General features: G+C 57.9%; 1 protein-coding gene across 1 annotated transcript in view; it reads right to left on the reverse strand.

Annotated features, from left to right (window-relative positions):
- The window catches only part of ACBD6 (acyl-CoA binding domain containing 6), an 81,257-nt gene extending 79,319 nt beyond the window's left edge, over window positions 1-1,938 (reverse strand). Inside the window, exon 1 of the mRNA XM_042033862.1 lies at window positions 1,735-1,938. Coding sequence (XP_041889796.1) covers window positions 1,735-1,932 — 198 coding nt within the window. The 5' untranslated portion in view covers window positions 1,933-1,938. The remainder of the gene's footprint in view (window positions 1-1,734) is intronic.
- Between the last annotated feature and the right edge of the window lie 14,118 nt (window positions 1,939-16,056).

Below are 16,056 nucleotides of genomic sequence, written 5' to 3' on the forward strand. Positions count from 1 at the left end.
AGGTCACAGGGCCTGAACGGGAAAAGGGGGCTGTGTTCAAGGTTACAACCAGCCCCAACCAGCTCCGTTTCCCAGCCCACACGCGAGTCCTCCACGGACAGGTCTGCACAGGCGCGTCCTTTGTGACGCCCCCAAAGAGGCAGTGCCCACCCCTGGGGCACTGGTGCACATCCCGCTGTCTCCAACAGGGAGATGGGCACTGTGCACCACCTCTCCATCCCGTCCCACAGCCTCATCCCCCAGCAGGCACACGGAGCTGGGAAAACACAGCCATGGCAGTGGGATTTACCAGTCAAGTTACTCTGCAAAGCCTCAGGGACGCTGACAGGCGACCAGGCTGCCTGAGAGCTGCGCTGCCAATGGCAAGGGACAGATCCTCCACACCAATTTCGGCCACCGTGGACTCTGCCAAAGCCAAACCAATGCCATAGAATCGTTAAGGTTGGAAAAGACCCCCACGATCATTCAGTCCAACCTTTGGCCAAACGCCACCATTCCCACTAAACCATATGGCAAAGTGCCACAGCTACGTGGTTTTTGAACACTTCCAGCGATGGTGATCCCACCACTTCCCTGGGTGGCCCATTCCAGTGTTTTCCCACTCCTTCAGGCAAGAAAATTTTCCCACTATCCAACCTGGACTTCCCCTGGCACAACTTGAGTCTGTTTCCTGTCATTCCATGGATGCAGGGTCAAGGCCACCCACACTGAGCAAGGATGAGAGGTGAGGAACAACAACCAGGGTGCTGGATTTACAGAATCATCTGGTTTGGAAAAGACCTCTGAGATCACCAAGTCCAGCCTCAGACCAATCACCACTGTGACAACCAGACCATGGCACTAAGGGCCACATCCAGCTGTTTCTTACACACTTCCAAGAACAGTGCCTCCACCAGCTCCCTGAGCAGCCCCTTCCAATGCCTGACCACCCTTTCAGTGAGGAATTCTTCCTGATGTCCAACCTGAACTGCACCCGGCCCAGCCTAAGGCCATTTCCTTTTGTCCTGTCACTTGTTACTCGGGAGCAGAGCCTGACCCCCACCTGGCCACAACCTCCTCTCGGGTGGTTGTAGAAAGCAACAAGGTTCCCCTGAGCCTGCTTTACTCAACGCAGAGCCCCGCCAGCTGCTCTTCACCAGACTCGTGCTCCAGACCCTTCCCCAGCTCCGTTACCTTCTCCAGACACACTCCACCACCTCAATGTCCTTCTGGAACTGAGAAGCCCAAAACAGAACCCAGAATTTGAGATGCGGCCTCACCCATGCCCAGCACAGGGGGTCGCTCAGTGCCCTGGTCCTGCTGGAACTGAACATTTCTATTCTCTATGTTATTTATCACCGGTCACACTACGGCTGATACAGGCTAGGATGCCCTGGGCCTTCCTGGGCTCACGTTCAGCTGCTGTCGAGCAGCATCCCCAGGTCCTTCCCCGCTGGGGCACTTCCCAACCACTCTTCCCCCGAGTTTCGCGGGGCTCTGTCCCACCAGGCTCCCTCCACCTGCCCCGCAGGAGCGGCCGGCGCTGTCCCGGAGGGAGATACCCCCGCTCCACCCCCGCCCGGGACGCAACTTTCCTCCTCGGCACCGGCGCCACATTCTGGGCCGCAGTCCCGCAGGCACGTGGCGCGGGGGAGCCCCGGGCCCGGCCCCTCGGGGCACCGCAGCGGCCTCGCCCCCCAGCGCGGCCCGCCCGCCCCGGGGCCCCGCTCAGCCCGCGGGCCGGTCCCGCCTCACCTGCTTGTAGCGGGCGTACAGGTAGAGCAGCTGCTCCTTGCTGGCGGCGGGCAGCAGCGAGGGGAGCCGCTCGGCCGCCTGCTCGAAGAGCGCGGGCAGGTCCCGGCCCGGCGACGCCGCGCCCGTGGCCGCCGCCTCGGAGCCCGAGCTGAGCTCGCCGCCGCTCCCGCCCGCCGCCGACAGCGGGGGCGACGCCATGGCGGCCCGCGCCCGCCCCGGTCCTCCCGACAACACGCTCCCCCGACGCGCCTCGGTACGCGCGCCCGCGCCGCCCGCGGGAAACGCGCGCGGCGCACGAGGGTTCCGGGCGGCCGCGGATCCGCATGTCGGCGAGCGGCGACATGACGTAGAATCACAGATTGGTTCGGGTTGGGAAAGACCTCCGAGATCATCGAGTGCAAACGTTCCCCCAGCGGCACCAACATGTTCACCACTAAACCATGTCCCCAGGTGCCACATCCACGCGTTTTGTGAGCGCTTACAGGGATGTGCCTGCCCTGGGCAGCCTGTCCCAAAGACTGACAACCCTCTCCGTACAAAAACTTTCCTCATATCAAATCTAAACCTCCCCTGCCGCACGTTGAGGCCGTTTACTCTCATCCTGTCGCTTGTTGCCTGGGAGAAGGGGCTGACACTGAGCTCATTCCACCCTCCTGTCAGGGGGTTGTGGAGAGCGAGATCTCCCCTGAGCCTCCTCAGCTCCCTCAGCCGCTCCTCACCAGACTCCTGTGCTCCAGACCCTTCTCCAGCTCTGCTGCCCTTCTCTGGACTTGCTCCGGCATCTCAATGTCCTTCCTGTATTGAGCGGCCCAGAACTGGACACAGGATTCAAGGTGTGACCTCACCAGTGTCCAGCACAGGGGGACAGGTTAAGGGGGTGGATCTTAAAGCTCATCCAGTCCCACCCCCGCCATGGGCTGGGACATCTCTCACTGTCCCAGGGTGCTCCAAGCTCCATCCAACCTGGCCTCGGACACTTCCAGGGATGGGGCAGCCACAGCTTCTCTGGGCAACCCCTTCCGCGCCCCCAAACCCCCTTTGGGCCCGGCTGCCACCCACGTCCCCCGCGGTCCCGGCCCGGGGCTGCCGCTGCCGTCTCCTCGTCATCCTCCTCCTCCTCTTTCTCCTTCTCCTCCTCCTCCTTCTTTTCTCCCTCCCGGGACCACTGGAGGGCACTCGCGGCCCGCTCCGGGCCGGTCCCGGCGGGATCGGTGACAGCCGGGATCCTCCCCTGCACCCCTGTCCCGGGAGCAGAGCCCTCCTCCTCTCCGCGGGGCCCGGTATCAGCAGGGATCCTCCCGGGACACGATGTGCGGTGTGAACCGGGGTGAACCCGGCACACGATGTGCGGTGTGAGCCGGGGTGAACCCCGCACACGATGTGCGGTGTGAGCCAGGGTAAACCCTGGGACACGATGTGCGGTGTGAGCCGGGGTGAACCCGGCACACGATGTGCGGTGTGAGCCAGGATGAACCCCGGGACACGATGTGCGGTGTCAGCGGGCGCCTCCCGGGTTCCCAGGGGTGACCCTGCCCTACCCTCCCCTGGCCGGGGATCCCGGCCAAGAGCCATCCCAGAGGTGGTTTATATTTATCCCGGTATCTGCTTCGGGTGGAAAATTTCCCTGTCCCGCGCACAGCTGTCGAGTTCCATCTCCTTCCTTCCTCCACCCGCGGCCGCGGCGAACGGCAGCCCCGAGCCCGCCGGGGAGCCCTCGGCCACCTCCGTGCTGGGGGGGCTGCGAGCTGGGGGTCTCGGTTTAGAGGTCGCCGTGTCACCCCGAGGCACTGGGTGATGGATGAGGATGAAGGTGCTTCCCGCACATGCCCTGGTCCCTCCCAGCTGCATCCCACATCCCTGACAGAATATAAATTTTATTCCCTGAGTTGGAAGGGACCCACAAGGATCATCAAGCCCAACTCCTTGCCCCGAACAGGACACCCCCAAAAGTCCCACCATGTGCCTGAGAGTCTTGTCCAAATGTTTCTTGAGCTCTGCCAGCCTTGATGATGCGACCACCTCCCTGGGGAGCCTGTTGAGTGCCCAGCCACCCTCTAGGTAAGGAACCTTGCTCTGGCATCCAGCCTAACCCTCCCCTGACACAGCTCCATGCCATTCCCTCAGGGCCTGTCACTGGGATGCTCCAGCTTGCTGCCTTGGCTGTGTTGGGGCTTTTTCTGCCGCTAAGAAAAGCCTCTGGCACCCAGTGAGGCTGTGAAGAGATTAAGAGGATAAAAGCCAACTTTTTCTGCTCAGCAGCCTGTGAGCAATGCGTGCACCCACTTTTCCATCCAGGGGCTTGCAGAGGAAAATGCAGGAGCTGTGGAAGAAAAAAGAGCCTCCATGAGGGGCGGGAACAAGCTGGATTTTATTCCTCTTAATTTCTTCACAGCCTCACTGGGTGCCAGAGGCTTTACTTAGGGGTGAAAAAGCCCCAAAATAGCCCAGGCAGCAAGCTGGAGCACCTCAGTGACAGGCCCTGAGGGAATGGCATGGAGCTGTGTCAGGGGAGGGTTAGGCTGGATGTCAGAGCAAGGTTCCTCACCCAGAGGGTGTTTGGGCACTGGAACAGGCTCCCCAGGGAAGTGGTCACAGCACCAAGCCTCACAGAATTCAAGAAACATTTGGACAACACTCTCAGGCACATGGTGGGATTGTTGGGGCTGTCCTGTGCAAGGCCATGAGTTGGACTCAATCCTTATGTGTCCCTTCCACCTCAGAATATTCTATGTTTGTATGGTCACTGAGGCACCTGGACATAGCCATGCAGGGCCACCTACACGGTTCCACTGGGCCACCAAGCCATGGCACTATCCCTGTCCCTGAAGTGGGATGAGTGTAGTTACACCACAGCCCTGCAGGAAAAGGGAGGGTGATGGATGAGGGCTTCCCACACATGCCCTGGTCCCTCCCAGCCACATCCCACATCCCTGACAGAATATAAAATACCCTGAGCTGGAAGGGATCCCTGCACCCCAGCTTGGCCGAGTGGGGTGGTGGGGCCCCAGTCTCGGCTCAGTATCAGACTGGGGACAGATTCAGCTGTGCCAGAGCCAGGAATGTGCTTGCAAGCACCCACTCTTCCCCCAGTCGCTTTCTGTGGGGACAAAGGGCACCCTGCTGGTCTATGGCCCCACAGCTGCCTTGCCTGTGTGGGGTGGAGGAAGCCCTGGTTTGAAATGGGAAAGGGGAAAAAGGCTGAACCAACGCGGCTCTGCCACTTGCAAATTAAGGAATACACCTCTCTATATATACATGGCTGACTAACACGCAGCCTCGTAGACAAACGGCGGTATTTACAGCGACTCGTCCCCCCACGGCCCCGCAGCAGCCCCGTCCGCCTCCATCCATCCATCCATCCATCCATCCATCCATCCATCCGTCCGTCCATCCAGCCGGCCGTGCCCGCCCGGCCAGCCCCGCTCGGCCCGGGCCGAGCCTGCCGGCGCTCCGCAGGCAGCCAGGCGGGCTGGCAGCGGGAATCCGCTTGGAATAGCTTGGGAGAAGTACTTGCAGCGAATGAACTGGAGCGCACAGCCTCCGCACGCTCCCGGCGCGTCTCCATGGTGAGAGAGGCCTCCCTGTCTCGCCGGGTCCCTTCTCCAGAGCGCTCGCAGCTCCTACCAGCTCTCCTTCACTTTTTCCTTGCCTTTTTTTTTAAAAGGGGGCCTGATCCTTCCTCCCACCCCCTCGCTCTGGCAGGCGTGGGAGCAGGTTTGATGCAAGGCGCCCGCGGAGGTTTCAGGATGGAAACACTGAGGATGGGGCTGCTGGGCTCAGACTCGCTGCACCTGCTCCACAGGATGATGTGGATGTAGTTGCTGGCTCCCCACAGCCTGGGAGAGAGCAGAATGGGAGCTCAGGGGATGCCAGTGCCAGCGCCCTTGTGCCGGGTGCACCAACCACCCCCTGCAAACATGAGGTGGTGCAGAGTTGGGAGAGCCCCCAGTCACCCCAGTACGAGCCAGGTCAAATTCGGCCCATTCCCCCAGCCCTGGGCCACAGAGCACACAAAATCAGAAGCATTTCAAGCACCAAGTGGTAAAAAAAATCATGCAGGGCCCTTGCATGTGCTGCATGTGTGGGTCTGCCCCAGGTCCCACGCTGGGATAGCAAAGACACAATAACAGGCTGTGACCAGCAGTGCCAAGCAGGGAAAAAATATCCCAGCATAATTATCATATCCATCCTGCTGGTCAGCCTGCAGACCTGTCATTGTCCCTGGGCACAGGGCAGAGGCCACTGCACACACCAAGCCCCGGCCAGCCTGAAAGCGACGTCTGAAGGGATCCCTGCAAGCTAAGCTGTGATTACATTTCTTTTTTCCACGACAAAAGGAGAAAGAGGCAGCTAAGAGCTGGTTCCCTTTTGCTGTGGGAGACACCTGCCTCTGGAGGAGGAGCAGGCTGGGGATGTGTGTGGCTCCCGAGTGGCACAGGGAGCCAGGGGAAGCCCAGGCACGCTCCCTGCCCGTGGCACAGCCCCCAGCACACCTCAGCCTGGCACGTGTCACCCCACTGTGGGCAGAGCTGCTCCTCTGGTTAATCAATGTCCCCTCCTGCTCCCCGAGCTCCTCCAGGCTACCAGTTGCAAATGTCCTCATCCTGCTACTCCTTTTCTTCGTCTCCCTCATCACTTTTTGGGAGATTTGCTCCCTGCACCTGTGTGTCAGGGGGAGAACCCTCCTCCCCATCGTGCCTCCCACCATCCCCATGCCAGGGCACAGGAGACACCAGGAGAGATTCACTTCTGACTGAGCCTTTGCCTTTGCCAAACATCCCTGTAGGGCACCACCAAGCCCAGTCAAAGCCGAGGAACCCCCTGCCTTGCCTGCATGTGGAGCCTGGAGCTGCGTGGGTGGCAGCTGCCTGCCAAAGCCATTTCTTGGCAGAACACGAGGGGAACGGCTGAGAACTTTTTCTCTGGCCCCCAAGATCACAAAGTCCTCACTGTGAAAACCCAGGCTGTGCTGCCAGTTTTGGGCAGGCAGCACTCTGGCGCCATGCTTCGGGCTCCATGCTTTACCCCACCTTCTCTTCCATGCTGCTCCCACCTCCTGTACCCACTCTGTGTCCTGCACCCAGAAGGTCCTTGCCCTGCTCTGGTGGCTCCCAAATCCCACACACCCCATGCAGAAAGCAGAACCCAGAGCACAGACCCTCCCTGCACTGAGCAGAGCCACCCTCCCTCCCTGCCTGGAGCACAGGAGGAGCGCTTGCACGGGGCTCAGGCTCATCAGGCAGGGATGGGGCAGCGTGTGCCTGTCTCAGCTTCTGATTTCCATCTGCAATATCGATTTTTCACATGTGTTGCTACACAAATCACAGCACCTGCCTGGCCTTCACCCCTGCAGTGGGAGAGGGAGGAGTGGACACAACGACTGACCTCTGCCCTGTCCTCTGCACAGTTATTGCTTTAGCAGAGAGACAAAAAAACCCTGCTTGTTGTTCACCCTGTGTGTTCCCTCTGAGCAAAGCACACCAAATGCACACTCTGCGCAGTGTTTTTGGGAACCAACAGCTGTAGCAGCCAGGACCCCGCAGTGTGGCTGCAAGAGCTGTGCCCCCCCCGTCCCTGACAAGGTATATGATTTCCAAGAAATGGAAATGGAGTCACAGGCAACAGGAAACCAAAATTCAATACTGGCTAGGGAAGAAGTTAAACAAAGGACTGAGGTCTCTGCCCTGGCATTAGCAAGGCCTCCCTCACATGCATCACCTCCAAGGAGTTTGGCTCTGTTGCACATTTTCCCTACATTTGTTACAGCAGCAGGGCCATTTGTTTGTGTATAATAAAGGGAGTCTGGGAGAAAAATGTGTAATTAGCACATCCATCATACAGGTTTTTTTAGGTATCAATAAAACATCGATCCCCTCCTTCCATAAATTCCTGCACTGTGCTGAATACAAATCAGTAGGAATGCATAACCCCCTCAGAAGTGCATAAATCTCCTTTCTCCTGGCATATCATTAAACCTCTTAAACACTGATGGAAAAACTCCTCTGGCAGGTGCTGAGCACGGATCCCCAAGCGCGCCCGAAGCCCTGCTGGGCTGACATCAGCACCAGTGTGGTTGCAGCACAGACTGGCCAGAGGTTCAAAGGTGGCAGCTGGAGCTGTGCAAATAGTGGACCTTTCTGTGGAGAGAGACATCTCAGCACTAAGTCTTTTGGGTTTGGGGCAGCCGGAACGAACGTTGTGTGTATTCTGTTTTCTAAACGGAAATGAAAAACATGAGGAGAAATTTCAGTTTGGTTGACCTAGAGTGTTTGGCTTTGTGTCAAGCAAACACAAAAACCTTCATTTTTGTTTCGCTTTATTCAGCCTCCTGTTTCTTCTATCCTATTTCCCATCTTTTTTTTTTCAGCAGGAAGGTCTGACTGTTTGACCCGGAGAAAACGAGGCTCAGGGGAGACCTTACTGGTCCTCTACAACCCCCTGAGAGGAGGCTGTGGCCGGGTGGGGGTCAGTCTCTTCCAGGCTGCAAGTGACAGGATGAGAGGAAACAGCCTCGAGCTGCACTAGGAGAGGTTTGGGTTAGATATTAGGAAAAAATGTCATCAGGAAAAGGGTTGTCAAGCACTGGAACAGGCTGCCCAGGCAAGTGGTGGAGTCACCACGCAACAACCACAGCAGAGCCCTTAGCTCTGAAACAAACCCCATGGTGCTGTTCACTGAAAAGAGCAAAAGAAAAAGTCACTTCTTACGAGTGGGGTTTTTCACCAGGACGATGATGGAATTTAGCTCACTTTGGGTGTTTCAGTTCCCCTGAAACTGCCTGGAGAAGACAGAGCTGAGGTGTTCAGCAGGAAAGCCCAGCTGAGTCTAGGCTGCCTCAGGGCTGCCTCCTCCACGCTCCCCTGCCTCTTGTCAGCTCCCCCTCGGCTCACATCGAGTGAGTAGTGGCTTTGTCTGTCACTGCCCTGTCACTGCGAGACCATGGATGTCCCTCATGCTCCTCTCCATCTCCCCCAGCCAGGGTTCTCTGCATCCCTCCAGTACCCAGCTCCCAGATTCCCTGGCAGCTCCCCGGCCCTGTGGCTGCTGGCACCGCAGCGCTGACCGGCCTGGAACACACCAAACACCTCACAGGCAGGAGATCCGGCCCGTGGCATTGGAAACAAGCGCCCAGCAGTGATCCTCCTGGGGTGCTGCCCTCACCTGCACCCCACTTTGGGCTTCTCTGGGGCCACCAGGAGGGTTTCTCCGCAGTGCTGTTTGTCCCTGTGGAGTCCCTGGCCTGCCCACAGAGATGAGGAGCAGCTGGTGAGCTTTCCTTACACCCTGCATCCCTCCCCAGACCCTCCTGACTGGGGCGTCACGCCCCATCCTACATTCTTCCCTGAGCACTGCCTGTGGGTGACGAGGTGCGCTGGAGTAGGGATGCAGCTCTGGAAAAGCTGCTTCTGGTGCCGGCTCCGCTCTCCCCCAGCGCGGAGCGATGGAAGGGAGTGCCCGTAATTGCAGCTGTCAGGAGCAACAATCGCAGTGCTGCTGTTATAAATGGCTCCAGCCCGACTTTTACTTACAGATTTCCCTCACGTGATGCCACGAGTCGCACGAGATAAAACCTGCACCACAGATAAGCAATCGCACCTTCCCGCTCTGCGGAGGTGGATTTATGGCTTGTTTTGGCTGTACAATGGAGCAGGCAGGCTCGGGCTGCGGGTCAGCGTGGCCTGGTGGGGCAGGCTGGGCTGGTTCAGAGGAAGGGGACACCCAGGGTCCCCTCCACATGGTCCCGCAGGGTCTGAGCTCCTGCCCGTTCAGTGGCTCCTGTTAGCAAGGGAAGGGGTTTGGGCTAATTCCTGCCGGTCCTTTAAACTCGCGATGATGTCTGGAGCCAGAGAGGGTCTGCAGGGCATGGGGGTCTCAGGCTGTGAGGATGACCCCGGCCAAAGCTGCTGGCATTGCTCAGAGGCACTGAGGGGGGTTCCACACACGTGTGGTTTGCACCAGGGCTGATTTCCACGGTGGGGACAAAGCCAGGCTGTGTCCTGTCCATGGCTGCCATCGGAGATCAGAGGTGTTGTGCTCCCAGCAGAGCACAGAGTTCCCAGCATGGACTCAGTCCATACCTGGGAGGGGAATCCACCTGACCTGCTGCCCCTCGCTCTCTGCCCTGGGGGCACAAGGACCTCTGGGAAACGTCCCCACATGCTTCAGATGATTCTTTCCGAACTGACGTCTGTTCTGAGGCTGCAGGACCTGGAGCTGTGTGGATGGCACCTGTGGATGGTTCACACCCAGCCCTGGTGCATGAGGGAATGACCCGGAGATATGTGATTCCTTCTCCAGGCCAAATTAGACCCTCCACGGAGGAACAGCCAACCTCGTGCTGTCCCAGGAGATGTCCCAGCAGACTGGAGCACAACGCCTGGCACCTGCGACCCACTGGGACCATCAGCAGCAGCTGACACCCTAAGGGTGCTCATGACACAGGGCTCAAGCCAGGCAGGGTCAAGCCAGGTTTGGCAGGAGCAGCTGTTCTTTTCCTAAAACCATGGGATCATAAAGGTTGGAAAAACCTCTGAGATCACGGAGTCCGACCATGAACTCGGGACTGCCTTGTTCACCACTAAACATGTCCCTAAGCATCACATCCACCCGTTTTTTGAACACTTCTAGGGACCTTGATTCCTCCACTGCCCTGGGAGGCCTGTTCCAGTGCTTGACCACCATTTTGGTGAAGAACTTTTTCCTAATATCCAATCCAAACCTCCTCTGGAGCAACTCGAGGCCATTTCCTCCAGTCCTGTCACATGGGAGAAGAGGTTTACTCACACCTGGCTATAACCTCTGACCACAGCCCAGGCAAATAGGAGGCCTGTGGCCTTTTGTGTACTTTGATAAGGTGCAGAGGTTTTGGAAAACCCACAGAGCTATGTCAGGATTTCCAAAAACTCCTAGGAAGTCCAGCCAGCTTTAGAAGTCTTTGCCATAGCTGTTACCACACACCTCAAGCTCACTGGTGCTCAACTTTTTACTGCCATTGCTGACATGCTGGATAAGGGACACAGGTTTAGTGCAGAGAATGGCAGTGACACAGCCTCCAGCACGGAGTTACACCAGCTCACGGTGTCACACGTGGGCATGAGCTGCTCCTCCCAGCAGGACCCCAGCCATCGTCTGTCTGCGCCACGGGGGTGGCACAGGAAAGAGGGGTTCCCCCAGCCCTTTAATGGTGCTTGTGGCAGCTTGGTGCCTGCAACATCGATGCACCAAGAGGTGCCAAAATCTTGTGTTTGCAACACAGCCTGCTGTGGCTCTGGTGTGATGGTGGCATTGGCCATGTGGCCCAGCAGCAGCAGCTCCATGGATGCTGTTTCTTGTCCCAGGTCACCTCTCTTCCTGCTGTTTGGTGGGTGCTGCCCTGCTTCCTTCACTCCCCTCATGTGGTGTATCCCCCTGGCAGGGGGCCGGCGGTCAGGATGGCGATGGGGAGGCAGGAGTGTGTTTAACAGGGCAAGTGAGGTTGGGGTAAACAGGACAGGAACGGTCGCAAGGCCACCTGGCACTTTACCAGCCCCTGTGTCCTGGAAAACATCCCAAAGGGATAAGGGTCCACGCTGCCCCAGAGCTCGGTGGGGCAATCCTACGGACACGGTGAGGTGCAGCGGGGACAGGCTCCCTTCAGCTTCAGGAGGGGGATTTAGCAGTGGGGCAGGCCCAGAGCTGGATCAGGGAGGTTGGAGGCGCTTCCCAGGCTCTCCTGGAAGCAGCCCAGGCAGCTCGGGGGCTTGGAGGAAGCAGCTCTTATTTCTTCTCTAATTTTAGACCTTTTCGGGGTGTTCAGTTTTCTCAACCACTGGTCAGCTGCTGTCTTCTCACACAAAGCGAGCGTGCATAAATTAAGCCAGGCACACATATATGGATTGGAAACCATCCAGGAGCAATCACTTACACACCAGGGAAGGGCGTGAAACCCCCCATCTGCTCCCGGATTGAGGCAGCACAGCGAGTCCCCAGCCAGCCAGCACTGGCACAGCTCCCGGGGGCTCATCCCTCCGTGGCACTGGGGCATGCTGCACTCCTGGAAGCCACATGGCAGGGGCACTGAACCGCCTGGGCAGATGGGCTATTTCGGATTCCCTGGCTGGGCTTCCAGGCAGGATGCTGCTGTGACCTCAGCAGAGCGGAGGGGACACGTGTGAGCCGCGAGGAGCTGCCGCCTGCTCACGGCCATGAGTCAGCCCAGGAAAGGTCACCCAGCGCAGAGGCAGCTCTGCTCCCACCACAGGGCACAGTTCTGGAGAAAGGGAGCTGCTTCCTTCTCTGTGTGTCTGCATCCCTAAGTGTTTTAGTAGCAACCAAACCTACAGAGGGGCTTCCAGTCAGGGCAGTGTTGTTGCCTGACGTTGGGACTTCTAACATCAGGCGTCCATGTGGACATGGGATGAGTGATGTGTGGGGAAAATCCTGCCCCAGGGAGTGCAGGGCAGGTGACACACAAGCCCAGCATGGCAGAGGTACTGCCCACAGACCCTCAACTGCATGAGCTGCTCCATCCCTGGGGCTGGCTGTTGGGAATTTCGAGTCCTAAATCCACCTCTGTGATGGACTCAAGTCCCAATGGAGCAAATTCAGCCAGTGGGTAAATTGACCCTGCTGCATCCCAGGCGGGGGGAGGCATGGCCCCTCCTGGCAGGTCTCATCCTGAGACAAAAGCACCATCTTACCCTTCTTGGAAAGCCTGCAGGAGATGTCAGGGCAGTGCTTGGGCGAGGATGGATGGACACCAGCATCCCTGCCACTGGAATCAGATCAGTCCATGGCATTACTATTTCCTGGAAACCACTGCTCCTCCTGGCTTAAAAGACCTTTCTGCAGGCAGCTCCCTGGGTGTATAGACACCCTGACATCTCCCCGTGGACTGGGCTGCTCCCAGTCTGACCTTGTGCACTGCCTCTTCCCACTGGGACCCGGGACCCCCCAGCTCCTCATCATCACACCCTCATCCTCTGCCAGTAGGGAGGGGAAATACAAGAAAAATCAATAGCTCCAGCCCAGGCTGCCGGAGGATTTGTGCATTTTTGCACTGAGAAATCTGATATATTGACCCCTTTCCTCAAGACCGCCATGGATGGAGCTGGTAATGGGAGTGCTTGGGGCTGGCCGGGGGGTGCTGGGGGTGTTCAAGCCCAGGGGCTGGAGCTCTATTGATCCTGGAAGTCAGGGCAGCATCTCTTGCTGTGATTTACTCAATTCTCTCCTTGTTCCACATCGAGCTCGCTCCCGACTTGCTTTTATTTCTGCATTTATTTATTCCCTGTCCTCCTTTCCAAGCAGCAGCAGTGAAGCCCCTGGTGGTCCCTCTAGAGAAGGAATCACTGCATGGGCATGGGCAGCGCAGGGCAGGGCAGGACAGTGGAGGATGCAAAGAGCAGCCTTTGCCCCTCCTGATGCCTCCGCTGCCTCTGCACCAAGGTTGGGACGTGCTGCTGCTCCCCAGACCCTGGGATTGGGCATTATTTCTTCTGTTTTTAATGAGAGATGACTTCATCTTCCCAGATCCCCCTGATGCTGAACGACAAAGGAGTTTAGTAAATCACACCGGTCCCCTTGACCCCATGGTCCAGGCTCAGCTCTGCTCATGGGACCGGGGCAGTTCATGCTCCTAAAGCGTTTCCTCCCATGCCAGACCGAGCCCCTAAATATCCAGGTGTCTTAAAATCCTTTTGCCTGAGGAGGAGGTGGGAGGAGGTCTGTGGCTCTCCTGTATTGTCTCCTGCGATGGAAAACCCTCCTCTTTGTGATTTTATGAGCGCCAGTAAAGCAAATTTTCCCTCTACAAGACTCTTTTTTCTAAAGCCTTTTTTGAAGACTCCTTTTCCCCAGCCATGCAGGAGCTTTAAAAGTATAATTATATATTTTTAAAAAAATCCCACCATGCTATTTATAAATTATTCTATACACTCCCAACAAAGCAAGTGCCAGACTGCACTGGCGGAAAGCCCATTCCGGCTTCTCCTTGCTGGGTTTAAAAATGCAAATAACATTGCTTCTATGATTTTTTCCTAACTACAACAGCACGGGGGAAATCACAATGCAAACTCTTTCCTGGAAAAGAGAGAGAGAGATGAGGAAAACGTGGCAGCCTGATGCCAGTGAGGTACGGGGAGTGAGATCCAGACCTAAGCCACAGCGACGGGGATCCAAACCTGAGCTCTGGGGACTGAGATCCAGACCCAAGACCAGGATCGTTTGGGACCAGCATCCCACTTCAGTGTCACCTGGATTGCCCGTGCCTGCCCTCCACCCAGCCGTGGGCAGAAGGCAGCAGAGGCAGGCGGTGCTGGCCTTTTCTCCTGTGCTTAAGGCTTCTCCTTGCCCTTTCTCCTTTCCTGCATCCCTCCCCCAAGCCTGGATATGCAGAGCTGGGAGTTTTGAAACCTTTAGAGGAGTTGGGAAGCCCCGAGCAGCGAAACACCAGGATGCGTGGTCCCAAAGGGTGTCCGATAACGGGAAGCAGGGATTTGCCAATCAGATACTTGAATGGAGCTGTTTCTGCAGGGCAACGGTGAGCAAAGAACCCAGCCTCTGCTCTGTCTCCCCTGCTATCATCTGTCTCGGTTTAACGCCAAAAAAGAGCATTTATTGATACAAAATAAATCAATGAAAGGAGGGATCACTGGTTACTTTCCATCACGAAATTTGCCCGCCGTCGCATCCGAAGACGTTAATTTATTGTACACCCCAGTATGTATTCCAGGCAATGCCTCCAGCAAACAACAAAGACAATATTTATTTCCTAATCCCCTTTCCTGCTCCCCGCTGCAAGCTATCTCCGGGAGCCCGACAGCACTCAAAGGGTCGGGGGCTGTACAACCCCAGCTCCCGTCGGATCGCGGCGGGAGCGGGCTCAGCCCCGGGCGGTGTTACCGGGCACACCAGCGCCTGCCAAGGTGAGGCACTGAGAAGCCGGCGACCTGCGAAATGTTAAGCCAAGCCGCGACACGGCGGCGGGCTGGTGCCGGGGTCAGCGCCGGGCAGGCTGCTGAGTGCGGAGCTGCGCAGGAAGGGCACTAAAGCTCCGCTCATCGAAGGGTTTGCTGCAAACATAATTAAGAGATGGTATCAGCGAGCGCCGCTGTCGCTGCCAGGCGAATCTCAGCCCTCGCAAATCACAGATCCCCGGGCCTGCGACAGGACCCCCATAAATCTCCGCAGCAAACGAGCTCTGCGGGTGTCGGGGGAGCGATGCTCGGGCAGCTGCCGCCGGGGAGGGAGGTTGTGCTGCCGAGGGCCGGCAGCGGGAATGGGATCGGCCCTGCGAGGGTGGGAAAAAGCTGAAAGCTGTCACCTGAAGTTGTGCCAAAGGTTGGGAGGCTTGAAGGAAACCAAAATTAATCCCAAACGCGTCAAATCCCCAGAATCTAGGAACGGGGGAGGGGCAGGGTTAGGGCCACTGAGAATCCTTGCGATAACCAAGGGTTGCAGCCCCACTCCAACCGGCTCCAGTTTGGTCTCTCAGGCAGTGACCCAGCGGGTACCGACCCCGGCAGCCCCGGGGGTGTCTGTGTTCCAGGGCAGCCTGGCCCCGTGCGGGTGGGTTTGCTCCAAGAGCTCCCCCTGTGCCAGCCCGGATGTGCACGGCATTGATGGGCAGCGCGCGGGCAAAGGCTGTGGAGATCACGCAACTTTTGGAGACTTTTCCCTTTCCCCTCCCCCTTTCTTTTCCCCGTTCTCATTTTTTTTCCCCTTTTCTGCCGGTCTTTTGTGGCCTGTTAGCCCAGCTTCCCGCCTCCCTCAATTCTTACTCTTGTTCTTTCCTGTATTTTCTCCTACTCTTTCCCCCATCTCTGTCCCTGTCCTTTGTCTTTCCCCTCCCTGATCCCTCCCCATCCTGTCACTTATTTCCCCCCATACACACACATCTCCCTGCCACAATTCTCCCCTTCCCACCCCATTCCCGTTTCACCTCATCCTCATCCCAGTCCCTTCCCATCTCCATATACATCCCATCATACACTGATCTCATCCCATCCTACTGCTTTCCCGATCCCATCCCCTTCCCCATCCATCCCCATTCCATGCCCATCCCACTCCCATCCCATCCCCGTCTCATCACCTTCCCCGCTCTCATCCTATCGCACCCCATCCCCTCCCACCCCTATTCCGACCCCATCCCCCTCCCATCTCATTCCCATCCCCACTCTCATCCTATCCCATCCTGTTCTCATCCCCTTCCCATCTCATCCCACTCCCGTTCCCGTCCCGTCCCTCCCCGCAGAGCCCCGCACTGCCCCAGGGCTGTCCCGGCCGTCCCGGGGGCCGCGGGTGCCGCGCCCGCGCCCCGAGCCCGACCCCAAACCCGGCCCG

Source organism: Corvus kubaryi, unplaced genomic scaffold (assembly GCF_017639235.1).
Source record: "Corvus kubaryi isolate FWS band 111438036 unplaced genomic scaffold, C.kubaryi_AGA036_p1.0 37361, whole genome shotgun sequence".
Taxonomy (NCBI): domain Eukaryota; kingdom Metazoa; phylum Chordata; class Aves; order Passeriformes; family Corvidae; genus Corvus; species Corvus kubaryi.